The sequence below is a fragment of the Festucalex cinctus genome, chromosome 6, assembly GCF_051991245.1.
Source record: "Festucalex cinctus isolate MCC-2025b chromosome 6, RoL_Fcin_1.0, whole genome shotgun sequence".
Taxonomy (NCBI): domain Eukaryota; kingdom Metazoa; phylum Chordata; class Actinopteri; order Syngnathiformes; family Syngnathidae; genus Festucalex; species Festucalex cinctus.
This window is the reverse complement of record NC_135416.1, coordinates 14,413,305-14,427,216: the sequence shown is the minus strand read 5'-3', so window position 1 is coordinate 14,427,216 and position 13,912 is coordinate 14,413,305. Positions and strand designations below refer to the sequence as shown.

The 13,912-nt window shown below is 41.7% G+C and overlaps 1 protein-coding gene across 5 annotated transcripts in view; it reads left to right on the top strand.

The window, feature by feature from the left end:
- Window positions 1-967: 967 nt before the first annotated feature.
- Window positions 968-13,912, top strand: part of LOC144020104 (nucleosome-remodeling factor subunit BPTF-like) — a 39,544-nt gene continuing 26,599 nt past the window's right edge. For 4 of the 5 annotated variants that reach the window (XM_077523199.1, XM_077523197.1, XM_077523195.1 and 1 more), the window contains exons 1-11: window positions 969-1,150; window positions 2,012-2,661; window positions 5,518-6,340; window positions 10,784-10,835; window positions 10,979-11,147; window positions 11,396-11,662; window positions 12,353-12,541; window positions 12,650-12,819; window positions 12,956-13,132; window positions 13,215-13,396; window positions 13,489-13,620. In XM_077523199.1, coding sequence (XP_077379325.1) covers window positions 1,134-1,150; window positions 2,012-2,661; window positions 5,518-6,340; window positions 10,784-10,835; window positions 10,979-11,147; window positions 11,396-11,662; window positions 12,353-12,541; window positions 12,650-12,819; window positions 12,956-13,132; window positions 13,215-13,396; window positions 13,489-13,620 — 2,828 coding nt within the window. In that variant the 5' untranslated portion in view covers window positions 969-1,133. Of the gene's footprint in view, window positions 1,151-2,011; window positions 2,662-5,517; window positions 6,341-10,783; window positions 10,836-10,978; window positions 11,148-11,395; window positions 11,663-12,352; window positions 12,542-12,649; window positions 12,820-12,955; window positions 13,133-13,214; window positions 13,397-13,488; window positions 13,621-13,912 lie in introns of all 5 variants that reach the window. The other variant, XM_077523198.1, reaches the window with a different exon arrangement.

The following is a 13,912-nucleotide window of genomic DNA, read 5'->3' as shown; positions in this document are numbered from 1 at the left end:
TGGCATCCTGCCGGAGGAGCTGGTTGAAGTGGCTGGGGAGAGGGAGGTCTGGGTTTCCCTCCTAAAGCTGCTGCCCCCGCGACCCGACCTCGGATAAGCGGAAGAAGATGGATGGATGGATGGACATTAAACAACAGATTAAGTGTGAGGTGAGGCCCACACCGAGGGGGCTAAACTTTTAATATTTGTGTTCTTTATGTAGTTTTGTTGATCACATTAAACAACAGATTAAGTGAGGCCCACACTGGGTGAGCATGAGAGTACAGATCAGTGCCGTTTTTCTACACTGACACTTCACCAGCTTGCCACAGTCTTTTGACATTATAAAGGCTGATCTCATTACAGTGTATCCAATGAAAGGTGGGGAATTGATGCAAAACTTAGGCACAGCTTCCCAGCTTTTTTTCCTGCAAAGGGATTTGATCCAGACTATACCAACTGTGTATCAGGAAAGATAATTCCTGCTATTTAAAAGATTCCAAGACATTTATTCATAATAGGACTGGTCAAGGGGCTTCCTTAACTTAAAATAGGCGGAGGGCCTTTTGAAGGCAAAGTCAGATTGTTGTACACAGGGAGGGGAAGGTTGACCTAAAATAAGATCAGACTATGAACAAATCCAAAAATTACTGTATAAACTAAAATGTGAACTTTAATTTTATTTTTTTGCAGTGAATTTGTATACAATGCTTAAGTGTTATAATAGGTTAAAATATGAATCCTCTATACATGATCTTAACTGCAGGAAATTACTTTCTTATGGTCAAACTTGCATGGCGAATGAATGCTTAGATACGTCAGTCCAGTCATTGTATGTAATTTACCGTTTTGTGTGCGTGTGTTTTATACTCAAATAAAATTATTTTCAAACCAATGTGTGTTGGGTAACTAATTTCGTACTTTAAAGCCAAAAAAGAGATGATAATGTGTGCAGGATTCGAACCTATACGGGTCCTTTGTACTTTTAAGAAGAAAAAAAGGGAATGTAAACCGTTGTCAGCAGGATTCGAATTTGCGCGGAGACCCCAATGGATCGACAACTTATACATTAAGTGTTTCTAAAGTCAGAGTAGTTCCATTTCAAAGCCGCGTGCTTGAAAGCAAGGATTTTGCCGAAGGAATGTAAAGTTGGAATGAAAGCGATATCCAGGTTAGCTGAATGAATACAATGTATGCGGTTTGCTTGTTACCATGAACGATGTTGCCGAAGGACTGGAAATTTGCAGTGAAAAGCGATACTCAGGTTAGCTGTACAGTGAATAAAATGTATAGTTTGCTTATGTCCGGTTAACTTTATGACGACTTGCTCAGGTGGCTGTGCTAGACGCATGCACGATTATCGTCTTGCCTCGCTCGCCTTCGCCACAGCGACGCCATTAACAGCTATAAAAGCAGCGACTGCATTCACTGTCCGAGCTAATCAGGGTCAACATATCACAATGAAACAACTCTAAAAACGCAATATGGAGAGAGTGTTCGCATGTGTAACTCGTTTATGAACTAGCATGCAAATTGCGTTGTTGTGGAACAGTGAGTCACGTGATTCAACATCGTTGGCGCGTCGTGGTGGGTGTCAAGTTACCGGAGAGTTAACAAGACAGTACTTCCTAAACGGTTATGCGTCCAATGTTATATTTACTGTAGAATAATAAACTGGGAGTACAGGTTCTGTGCAATCGAAGCAATCTGTTATGTCTAATCGAAGTTTATGGCGTCGACAACGTTCTGTGCGTGTGTGTAATTCGCGTCACGACGCTATGTTTGTTTTATTTCGATGGTCAGGAATTGTACTTCCGGTGAAATCTCCGGGAAGTACAGATGGCTTGACGCAGGTTTGAGGCCTTCTGTGTTTTCAACGGAGAGAGAGCCGAGAAGAAAAATGGCGTCGTTTGGCGACCCAAAGCGGGACACCGGCCATTCACTTTAAGCTTTGCGCCCACAAATTGAGACCGTGGGCTGGTGGGAACTTCTCCGCAACTTTCGCATGAGCCGTTTGTGTCTCCTTTCCTAGTTTTTCTTCGTTGTGCGTAGCGTCTCACGGCTCCGAGATTGAAGCGGAACAGAAGAGGCGCTCTCCTACAATGAGGGGGAGAAGAGGAAGGCCGCCCAAACTGGCAGCCGGGATGCGGGAAGGCTCACCCGGGCCAGTCCGCGGCTCCCGGAGTGGAAGGGGCAGAGGGATGCGGGGACGGGGTCGTGGCAGAGGACGAGGTCGTGGACGCGGCTTAACCGACGGCGGTTGTGTCGCCGGCTCCGCCGAGGTGGACGCGGAAATATCAGGCCGAGAGAACTTTAATTTGTCCCGGGGCCGCAAGAAAGTTGGAGTGGCCACCTCTGAGGCGAGCGCGGCATCGCGGGGCAGAGGAGGCAGAGGGAGAGGCAGGGGGTCGAGAGGCGGCCGCGGCAGCAGAGGCGGAGTGAGGCGGCCTCCGATCAAGGTGGTGTACGACGACAACAGCGACGAGGAGGACGACAATTTAAGCTACCGATCGGAGGAAGACGAACTCTTGAACGACAACCCTTCGTCGGATCTTGAAGAAGAAGAGGCCTTGGGAAACGACTCGGACTATCTGAGGGAACTAGGAGATGAAGATGATGATGATGCCAGCTACTGCACCGAAAGTAGTGCAAGGAGCCAAAGCACGGTCGGGAGCACCTCAGGTACGCGTCCTTTTGCACATGCACGGCGTCAGGTTGAACTCTCTTGAAGAGTGCGTTTTATTTTTTAGCTCTACAAAGCAAAGGCGCATTGTCCAAAATGGAGCTTGCACGGAGAAACGGGCCTTTGTTTACCGTGTGCTCTGCTTGTCGCCGCTTTGCAAAGAAATGCCCCACGCTTCAGTCGACTCGCGTGGTTTATGCACTTTTGTCCTGTCAGTGTGGAGCAGACCTTTTTTTCTGTATTTTTTTTTCTGTTTACCATAACTTCGCTGCACTTTTTACCTACAAAATACTGTATTGAAGTTGGATGCTTTAATTTTCTTTTATTACATTACTGCAGTTCATGAAGTCGTCACCCAATCATACTTCTAATGCAACTTCAAAAACATATTTGTCTGAACAAATGTTGCTCATTACAAAATAACAGCTCTGTCGCATTAAGCTGTGGTAGGCTATATGCCCCAATTACTCGTCAGTTAAGAATTCACTGTGGTAATAATACATTTTAAAAACTATTTCAAAATGATAAACACACAGGGGTTCAGCTACATGTCCTGCAGCAGGCTCCCTAAGTTTGACAGTTCTTTGTTTTGAAGAGAGGCGCTCTTTTTTTCCCCACTTGTTGCAGACGTCAGCTCATTCATTACACGTCGTTGCCGCAGCAACCACTACTAGTGCAGTCATCAGGTAGACAAACGTCTACCTATGAAAGTAATCATTTTTAGTAGGGTTGGAAATCTTTGACTCTCTCACGATCCTATTACGATTTTTGGGTCTACGATTTGATTCAGAATCGATTCTGGATTCAAACAATTTTCGATTCAAAATTATTTGATTGACAAATCATTTCTGCTTTAATGTATAGAAATGCACAACATTGTCATGATCTACTCCAGTCTGCTTTGCAAGACAAAATGACAGTGTCTTTTTTTTTTTTTTGGTTTAAACATTTATTAATTTTGTATTGTGCCTTTTTGGATATTAACTATCGATTCGATTAATAAATGAGAATCTCGATTCTTTTATGAATCGATTTTTTTTTTTTTTGGCAGACCCCTAATTTTTAGTGTGTTATGCTGTGAGATGATGCAGCTAATGTTTTAGGACAATTCAAGCCAACCTAAAAATATGTCAATTTAAGTTCTCAGGCCGATTGTTAGTTTAGGTGTCAGCTCATTGGGATTGACTAATGACGATAAGCAATATAGAAAGTAGGGCTGCACAATATATCGACCTTGTAATATGCATATCGCAAAGGCACGCAATAAGTTTTATATGGAATTTTATGCTTTTTATATGAATTTGACCAGTCAGATGCTAACTAAAATGTGCATCGCCATTCAATAGTTGAAAATTATCAAGACATAATTACAATTAATTAACTAAGATTACATGAAGGTTGCTTGTTTTTCTTTCATTAGGTAATAAAAATGTAATTTCCTTAGGTACATGTTAAATATCGCAATAATATCGATATCACTATGTTCAGCAAGTATATCGCATATCGCATGTTTTTCCAATATCGTGCAGCCCTAATAGAAAGAGGAGGGATGGATTTATCGTCTTAGAATGGAAAAATCAAAATTTAAATTCCTCGGTGGCATTGCTATTTGGAAAGTGACCCCCATGTGTGTTTCATGAAGATGATTGTTTCAATTTTTATTTTCTACTGGTAATGACAAACATATTAACTGACTACCTGGAGAAACCCCCATAAAAGCATGGGGAGAACATGCATGCTCTACACAGAATGGCCAGATTCAAACGCCAACCCTCAGAACGGTTTGAACTCACTTTTTATTATGTGATATAAAGGAGTAATAACAAAGAAGAGCAAAAACAAAAACAAGAAAACTTGGTGTGGTGTGCAACAAATGACAAATAGTGTAATAAAAAAGGTGCACTTGAAAAAATGCTGTGTGCAACAACAGCAATTGATAGCAAATTACATAATACAAAATACAGACTGTACAGTGTTTTCAATGTGAATGTGGAATTTAGAACCGTTAGTGGTTCTTAACCTCCTTTGACGTAGTGAACCCCACCAGGTTTCCTATTTGCATTCTAATCACTGAAACATTCTTCCTTGAAAAATAAAATATACAATGTTTTCAAATTCAAGACATAACTATAGGGTTTACTGGTAAACAAGACATTGAGTCTGGCTCCCTTTACCTTGACTTCAGAAAACGTGTTCTTGTATTCCTCGACGCCACGCAGCTCAAGTGTTCCTTTAGTTTTGCTAGACATCTAGTTGTGCTGGATGAGAATTGTGAATGCAGTTAGGAAGCTGATTCCCATCACTCAACTCAACACTCTATTATTTATAGATAACTTTTAAACAACCACCGCAGCAGATACACTGAAAACAGCAGAGGCCCCAAAATTGAACCCTGTGGAACACCAATCGTCACTTTCTTAAGAGTCGGTCTCTGTTTGTTTGTTTTTTTTCTAAATTATCTCCTAATATTGCAAATGGTTCATTTATTGTGTTTCCTGAAAAATCTGGAGAGAAAAAAATGACTTGGGATATTATTTTAAGGTGTCTATGTTCTGAATTCACATTTGTTGGAACATTTTTTTTTCCCCTGACATATTAATGATAAGCGTGATCACCTGCAGCCAACGATGGCTAAGCGGGGCGTATCATCATGAATCATATGAGTCGGGTGTATGTCTTGACCTCCACTGAATCCCTGGCACTGACTCACCAAACCTCTGGGGTTCAATCTAACCCAGGTTAAGAACCACTGATTTAGAATAGTTCAACAAGGAAAATGTGTGCGGTAGGAATAGGATCCATCATGTTCATTTTTCCTCCTCTCATTCCAAGCTGTGTTGTGTTCTCTCCGGCAGGTCGACGGAGGAGTCGAGCTGTGCAACCGCAATCTCCCCTCTTCGAGGCACAAGACATTCCCCCCATGGAGCTTCCCAAGTCCTCCGAGGACCTCTTGGTTCCTACCTCACAGCTCCTGAACGTGTCCGCCGTGTACGAGGTTCTCCGCAACTTCGGCACGGTGCTGCGGCTGTCGCCTTTCCGTTTTGAGGATTTCTGCGCGGCGGTCGCCAGCCAGGAGCAGTGCACGCTCCTGGCAGAGACCCACATCGCCCTGCTCAAGGCTATCCTCCGTGAGGAGGACACGTCCAACACCACCTTCGGGCCTGCTGACGTGAAGGATTCTGTCAATTCCACACTTTATTTTGTGGACGGTATGACCTGGCCGGAGGTCTTACGGGCGTACTGTGAGAGTGACCCGGAATATCGGCACATTCTCCCTTTCCAGGAAGGAGAGGATTACCCGTTTGAACCCTTGGAGAGCAAAATCAAAGTTCTTCAGTTTCTAGTGGACCAGTTCCTGGCGACCAACATCGCCAGGGAAGAGCTCATGTCAGAAGGCGTGGTAGCCTATGACGACCACTGCCGGGTGTGCCACCGCCTGGGCGACCTGCTGTGCTGCGAGACCTGCGCAGCCGTTTACCATCTGGAGTGTGTGAAGCCGCCGCTGCAGGAAGTGCCGGAGGACGAGTGGCAGTGCGAGGTGTGCGTCGCGCACAAGGTGCCCGGTGTGGTCGACTGCATCCCTGAAATCCAGAAAACCAGACCCTTCCTTCGCCAGCTGCCGGTCGGGTATGACCGGCACAGTCGCAAATACTGGTTCCTGAACCGCCGCATTGTCGTGTAAGTTCGCCATATTTGCCTTGAGCGTCCAAATTTGTTTCTTCTCAGGGTTGCATACAACAAATCAGTATGAGTCAATCTGGAGAAGTGGGAAAGATTTTGTTAAGGATCCAGAATTTCTTTTCCACTTCACATTTTGCCATAGAGAGGATCTTATATATTTTCTTCATGACAGGCAGCACAGTAGAGTAGTGGTTAGCACGTCTGCATCACAGTTCTGAGGTCTGAGGTTCAAAGCTCAGCTCTTGCCTTAATGTGTGCAGTTAGCATTAGGGCTATCACTGTCAAATATTTTTACATCAATCTTTCGGATATTGTCTTCTATGTGGCCCCACTAGGCTAAACATGGTATTCTGAGTAATATTGCTTTAAAATCCACCCATTTTTATTTTTTACCCATCTCAGGGGGCAGTCATTTTGACACTTGCTGTCGACTTAAAATGAAATTAGTTTCTCAGGTATCAGATGACTCAACTTGCGAAAGTTACATGAACAAACTTAGAAAATGGGTAAAAACTGTGGATTTTGTTGCTTAATTCATATTTCACAAACAGTATTAATCAGAATTCCTTGTTTAGAACATTTTTTCACTTGACTTACCCTTTAATTAAACAAATGGATAGAATGTGATTTTTTTTCTTAATGATTACTGTTCATTAACCTTTACTGCCACACGTTATCCAGAAAAAAAAAAAAAAAAACACAGTGCCAGCTGATTTTTTGTTTAATGACACTCTGTGAATTAGGTTTCATGTGACAAAGGCTTTGATCATTCATGTCTCAGATGTCATGTTTCATTGTAATTTCATACACCGGCATCCCATTGAAAAGAGATACAATGCTGCCATCTGCTGGCCATAGTGGGTGTTTTGGATTTCACAACCCATTGACCAGACAGCGCTCCACTTAGACGTTGCACTGCCTATTGATAAAAAATAAAATAAAAATAAAACCCAGTTGACGATATTTAACATTTATGTCAGCATACATCGTGATTGTACTAATCGTTATTAAATGTTTTTGGCGGTGAAATAGTTAACCAATTATTGATGTTTATTTGTTATTTGGGAAACAACATTTTGAAGTGCCACTGTATGACTTTACATTTTCCTAACAAAATAGGTTAGCAACCTGCCTGACCAGTTTTCTTGTCATTTTTCTATCAATTTTTCATGGTAATGTCACTGTTATGCCATATTTTCTCCACTTGATGATGACTGTCGTCTTTGAACGTGATTCCTCTGAGGCTGTGAAACCTATTTGCGCACCATCACTTGTGCTGTGAGATCACGTGACCACAAAAATGACAGGAAAATCCAACTACACTTGTTATTATAAATTTGTACCTTTATGGGTTGTCACTAGGGTAGTAGTACTACTACTATTACTACTACACTTGGGATTTGTATAGTTTGTAGGCAAATATGTACCACAATTTACATATTATGTGCCCGTTATAGACAAATCTGTACCAACAAAGGGTACTGTCTAGACCAGGGATGGGCAACATTATTAAAATGATGCCCCTACCACACCTCATCATTTTTAAGTTATAATTGCGTCATTCATATCAATTAGTAGCGCCTGTCCATCTCCATTAGAAAAGAAAATCACGCCAGTGTTGACCCAGCCAACTAACAGAAGTTATGTCTTGTATGTACTCAATTACATGTACAAGGGTATCGCTAATACTAGATCATGTCATGAACACTTTATTTTAGCATTAATGAAACTAACAGGGATTTTAATGTTTCGCACACACAAATCAGTCATGGTTTATTGCTAACAATGTGCAGATTAAATTGAAAGGCACAGTTAATTAAGACACACACATTCAGTGTACTATAAACACTTGAATGATAATAATAAATGACCACATGACGGGAAAAGTTCAGTTTTGCTAGACTTGCTAAAAATACAAAAGTGCACAAACTTTTTTTTTTTCTCTCCAAGGATTGTTGTCACTTGGTTTAATAACCAAAACCCGACATTTAAACATGGATGTGTGTTTTTTTTTTTTTTTTTTTTTATTAAATATTCTCAGCCCAATAGCATAATTTGCCCAAGTCATTTCAGTTTAGCATATTCGCTTTCATAATTTCACTGGTCCTGCGATTTATAGTCAGGTGCGTCTTGTATGTATTAAAATTAGAGTTCAGGCTCACACCCAAAATCCCCGTTCCCTAATCAAGTTGACAACAGTGAACAAGTTCCGGATGGATTCTTCTGGATTCTGCTTCTGCTTCTAACTATGGATTTTTTTAATTTTTAGTTTGAAATGGTTTACCTTAACTAGAATCCCGCGTCGCATTGTGGCCAAAGGTACAATCATGGTTGGTTATTGCACCTGTCGTGTTGTAAATAGTAAATCCTTATTGTGGTAGATACTAAACTAGCGAGATAGCTGGGAAGACAGCCCCTTTGTTACAAATTAGTTGCCATGACTACATCTTCTTAATTTTCTTCTTCTTCAATTCCTTCTACATTCTTTTGGGGTTGGCAAATACTTTTGGTGCATTACTCACTGCCACCTCCTGAAATGGAGTGTGGGGCAATATTCAATGTTTTAGTATGATTCGAATCTGAAAATTCTGCTCTGGCGTTCCTTTTTTTATGACTAATTCTTGTTGTAATTTGAGTCACCACTGATGAATAAGTGGTATTCTAGTCAAGGTAAGCCATTTTAAGATAAGAAAAACACTCAGTGCCATTTTTAAACCCCAACGGTACTCGTTCGCTGCCGCCAGCACGATTATGGAGTCTGAGCACGACTGTTCTGAGTCTTTGTTTTTGTAAAATACATTTTAAACAATTTTTTAAAAAGATGAATCGATTATCATTTTGTGACTGTTGAGACTTGTACTCCGGAGTGACTTAAAGTCCGAAAAATGGTACTGTCACTATATCAATAACATATGGCAATGTGCTTGTTCAAAATGTTAATTTATCTTTATGTTTGTGTCGAATTTCGGTCATCAAAGGCATGCTAATTGGCAAATGTTGAATAATGAAGCAATTGGCTTCTCTTTGGATGTTGTTTTTTCTATCCTTTTTTCCCAAAAATGTTCTAAATTGGCATGGGCAATTATGCTATTAGCCCAATGATATCCATTGTTGGCTGCAGCTCTCCATAGACCTGAATGAGGACCCACGGCAGTTGAAGGATATTTAGATGAATTCCTTATGACAAAATGTATGCATATGGAAGAGGATGTATTTTTTTGTGTAGCACAGTTCTGGAACATCTTATTGTGTGGGTTTGGTAACTTGCACAGGATAGATTGTTGCATCCCAACGCAGTATGCATTGATTAATTGACTGCGGAGATATTTTTTTGTGTACAGAAAATAGGTCAGTGTTATTTGGATTATATTAACTTTGTTTTTGGCCTACTTGAGATTTAAATCTAGAGAGATAACGCTTTCTTAAATTGCAATGAAGTTAGTTTTGTACCCTTTTTAGGTTATCATTCAAAAGATGACAACAATAACATTTGTGCTGAGTTTCTGATTGTAATCAGGTTGTTGGTTGAGCAACAAACACATTTCAGCAACAAAGAGTTAAAGGATGGCCATTGGAATTCATTGTGTTGATCTACAAGCATGCATTTCTAGTTCTTTATTGGGTGCTTTTGTCAAGGAGGTTAGAGTAGTTGTTTGATGTATAATGCAACATTACTGCAGCCTCCATACTTTATTAATAGTATAAAGCCTGCTATTGTTGATTCAAAGGTAAATCACTAGCCCATCCGTCCACTGACCCAGCAGGATAGCATCTTGACATTAAACAGACACAGATGGTGAGTGTGTGTGTGCTGGCGCTGCAGCAGCCGAGCACCTGCTTCATAAATCATTGGGTATGGATCACCTGAGCAATACAAGATTTAAGGGGCTCAACGTTTTCACAGCGCTTCTTTCTCTTCCCTCACCATCTTCCTTTGCTTGGAGCTGCACAGCAAAGTGGCTTCCTTCATTCTTCATTAGCGGGTGCAGTGTGTGCATGCAGATGCAGATAACCCGCAGAGAAGAACGTTTGGTTAATTTGGGTGCAGGCACAAAGTGTGTAAATAGAGATTACTTGTGTGACATAAGGCTCCAGTCGTGCTAAGAAAAACTATTATTCACAGTATGTATTTTGAAATGCATATTCCGTTTCTGCCAATGGTGGGCCGTCAGGCTTTTGTTAATGGATTAATCAGAATGTGTATGGCACCAAAATTTTAATTTTAATTTGGAACACTTTAAAAAAAAAAAGAAAGTTGATGCCACCTCCTTTTCCTACTTAATGCCCTCAAGCGGATGAATTACAATAATCACATCTCACAGCTTATTTTCTGCATGTTTCTACCAATTGAAGCCTGCCCCCACCCCCTTCTAATGTGGTATATTCCCCATGTCATAACAAAAATAATCTCCCGTGTATCCTCCCCTTTATCCCCTGCAGAGAAGAAGATGGTGAACAGGAAAATAAAACAATCTGGTACTACAGCACGAAGGCAAGTCATCCATTTGTCTCTTCCACTGTCTGCTCTTCAATTATTTGATCATATGACAGCATTTTTACTTCCTTAGATGCTTCAAAAATCTTTGTTGGTGGATCTTAGCTTACATGGAGTCTTTCCGTCTCCGTTTGTGTCAGGTCCAGCTAGGTGAGCTCATCGAGTGCATGGATAAGGATTACTGGGAGGCCGACCTCTATGCTGCGATCGAAGAAATTCGGGATGAGGTTCACGCTCACATGGACATCACAGAGGACCTGACAAACAAGGCGAGAGGCAGCAACAAGTGTTTCCTCACTGTTGCCAATGGTAATGAGCTCCATCTTAATTCCTTCTTTAGGAGACATATGCCCCCCCCCCCCCCCGAATTTGAAATAAATCATTCTTTGTATTATTATTATTGTTAATTTAGATATAGTAGACATTATTGGAAATGGGAAACAAATTCCCTGCATGTGTCATTGACCACATCCCTGAGGAAGGTTATGATTAAAAAGAAATCTTAACTGAATTGATGCTTTGCCAGTGACTCTTCATTTTACCACTGTCTTATCCAGATGAGATCCTGGAGCGTGTTCGAGCCAAGAAGGAGGAAGAGCTCGAGGAGGTGAAAAGGCAGGCGGCTCAGGAGGCCCTGAAAGCTCGTCTGGAGCAGGAGAAGGAAGAGGTGGATGTGGAGAAAGTTGGTAATGAAGAAGCCAAGCCGATTGATGGGGAAGGACAACAGGTTGTAAGCGTTAATGATGAGACCACCACCAAGCAGGAGGACAAGGAGACAAAAGAAGAGGCAGAGGAAGGGAAAAACGATGATGTCAAAACTGGAGGTAATTTTTCCCAGTGGATTATGTTCTGTGAAAAATATTGCTGGTTGGTTTCTGCCAGTGCTTTGTAGGCCTGGCGGGCCACATTCCCTCCCTGAACAGTCACGAAATACATACGTGGACTTTAACAACAAAATTAAATTACTTTTTTTTTTTTTTTTTTTTTCGAACAGATGAGTGCAATTGTTTACAAAGTCTAGTTATAGCAATATTAAAAATTTGATTAATCAATCAACAAAATTTGTACGGTTTCATCGATTATTACAATCATCTTTAGTATCGGCCTTAGTTAGTGGTTCCTACTGGAGTCTGCAGGGGAGCTCTACCTGTTTTCTAGGGGTTAATTCTTTGTTTCCCCTCCAGGACAAGAATAAGTAGACACAGACTTGATGACATGTCCGTTTTATTTAAATATGGATTGGGTTGGTCATTGTCAGTGCGCATTGATAGTGCTTGCATGCACTTCGGTTGGCCAACAGAGGGAGCCACAGCCTTAACTTAGAGAGGATTGCTCACTGTGAAGCCGCTCCAGCAAGACCTCCCCATTTAATGGCCACAGCTTGTCTTTTTTTTTAAAAAGTGTAGTCATGGCAATCAAGGCTGGCATATTTATTTTGCTTCAATCAAAACTAGTTTTGTGAAAGCAGCTACTTCACTCTTGGTGTTTTTTGTTGTTGTTTCTCCACACTACAGCGGAACACCCAACATCAGACTGTGTTCCTGTTAGTGGTGATGGGGTCCCAAGTCTGAGCCATCCCAACCAGATGATCGAAGACAACAGTAATAGCAGCATGGGCATCATGGTCCCACCCAGGGGCCCTGAACCTCCTGATCTGGCTGACAAGTCCTCTCAGTCATCCCTGGCAAGCTTTGAAGACACAGGTCAGACACAATAAAATCTTAATTCACCCTGCTTTCCAGAGAATTTCATAGTGTGTGACAGTTGAACACTTTGAACATCTGGATGTAAAACTGACGTTGCATTTGCAGGAGATGGTAAAGATTCCACCAACGGTGAGTGTCTTGTCGGTAAGAAGTCATCTGCAACTCGTATGGTGACCCGGCTGAGGAATCCAGAAAGCAAATTGAGCCAGATGAAGAGCCAGCAAGTGGCTGCTGCCCTTCATGAAGCCAACAGGGGCTTCAAGGAAGGAAAAGAGGTGAGACATGAATGACACTGAATGGAATTAGCGGTGTTGAATATCAAATTGGATGGGATGATTTTGAGCATGCTGTGTTGATCTTTTATTTATATCACTTTTAACAATCTCAAACTGTCTCTTGCTCCACCTATAGATTCTAGTAGTAAATGCACAAGGTGATATCACCCGTGTCAGCACACGCAGTAAGGATGTTGTGATGAAGGGGACACTTTGTCAATACTTCAAGCTCGGCCAGGAGGGCAAATATCGTGTCTATCATAACCAATACAGCACAAACACGCTGGCCCTCAACAAGCACCAGCACAGAGAGGCAAGTAGCACTTGGCACTCACAGAGCACAAATTGGACATCCCCATAGCTTCTCGTGTGATTTCAACATTCGTGTTCACTAGGATCATGACAAAAGGCGGCATCTCTCCCACAAGTTCTGCATGACACCAGCAGGGGAATTCAAGTGGAACGGCTCCATCCACGGTTCCAAGCTTATCACCATCTCTACAATAAGGCTCACCATCATCCAGCTGGAGAACAACGTTCCATCTCCATTCATGCACCATAACTGGGCCTCACACAGGTATGGAGCATCATGTGGCTATTATGTAGAAAACAAAAAGAACAACAACAAAAACTGTAAGGAAAGATGTTTAGAAATGGTTTGTTTTGTAGGACTAACTGGATCAAAGCAGTACAGATGTGCAGTAAGGCCAGAGAGTTTGCCCTTGCTCTGGCTATCATGGAATGTGCCATCAAGCCTGTGGCAACCATGCCAGTCTGGAAGGACTCGCTTGGCCACACCAGGTACACATAGTAGCCTATCACCGTTTGCGCAGAATAGGTTGATGTATTCTCAGAGAAAAAAAAATCACTGTCATCAGCACAGTTAGCCGACTTAGTGAAGACCTTAAGGGGAAAGTAATGAATGGATCTAAAGTATATGCAACTTGGTGTAATTTAATGTCAACTGCAGCACTTTTACATTTTCAGTTTAAATAAAACCATCAAAGATTTCCTGCAGTTATACACACTGATATATTGAACCAAGCATTCAGTGCATGAACAAAGGAAGCGTGTAGTCAGTCGGACCATTTCA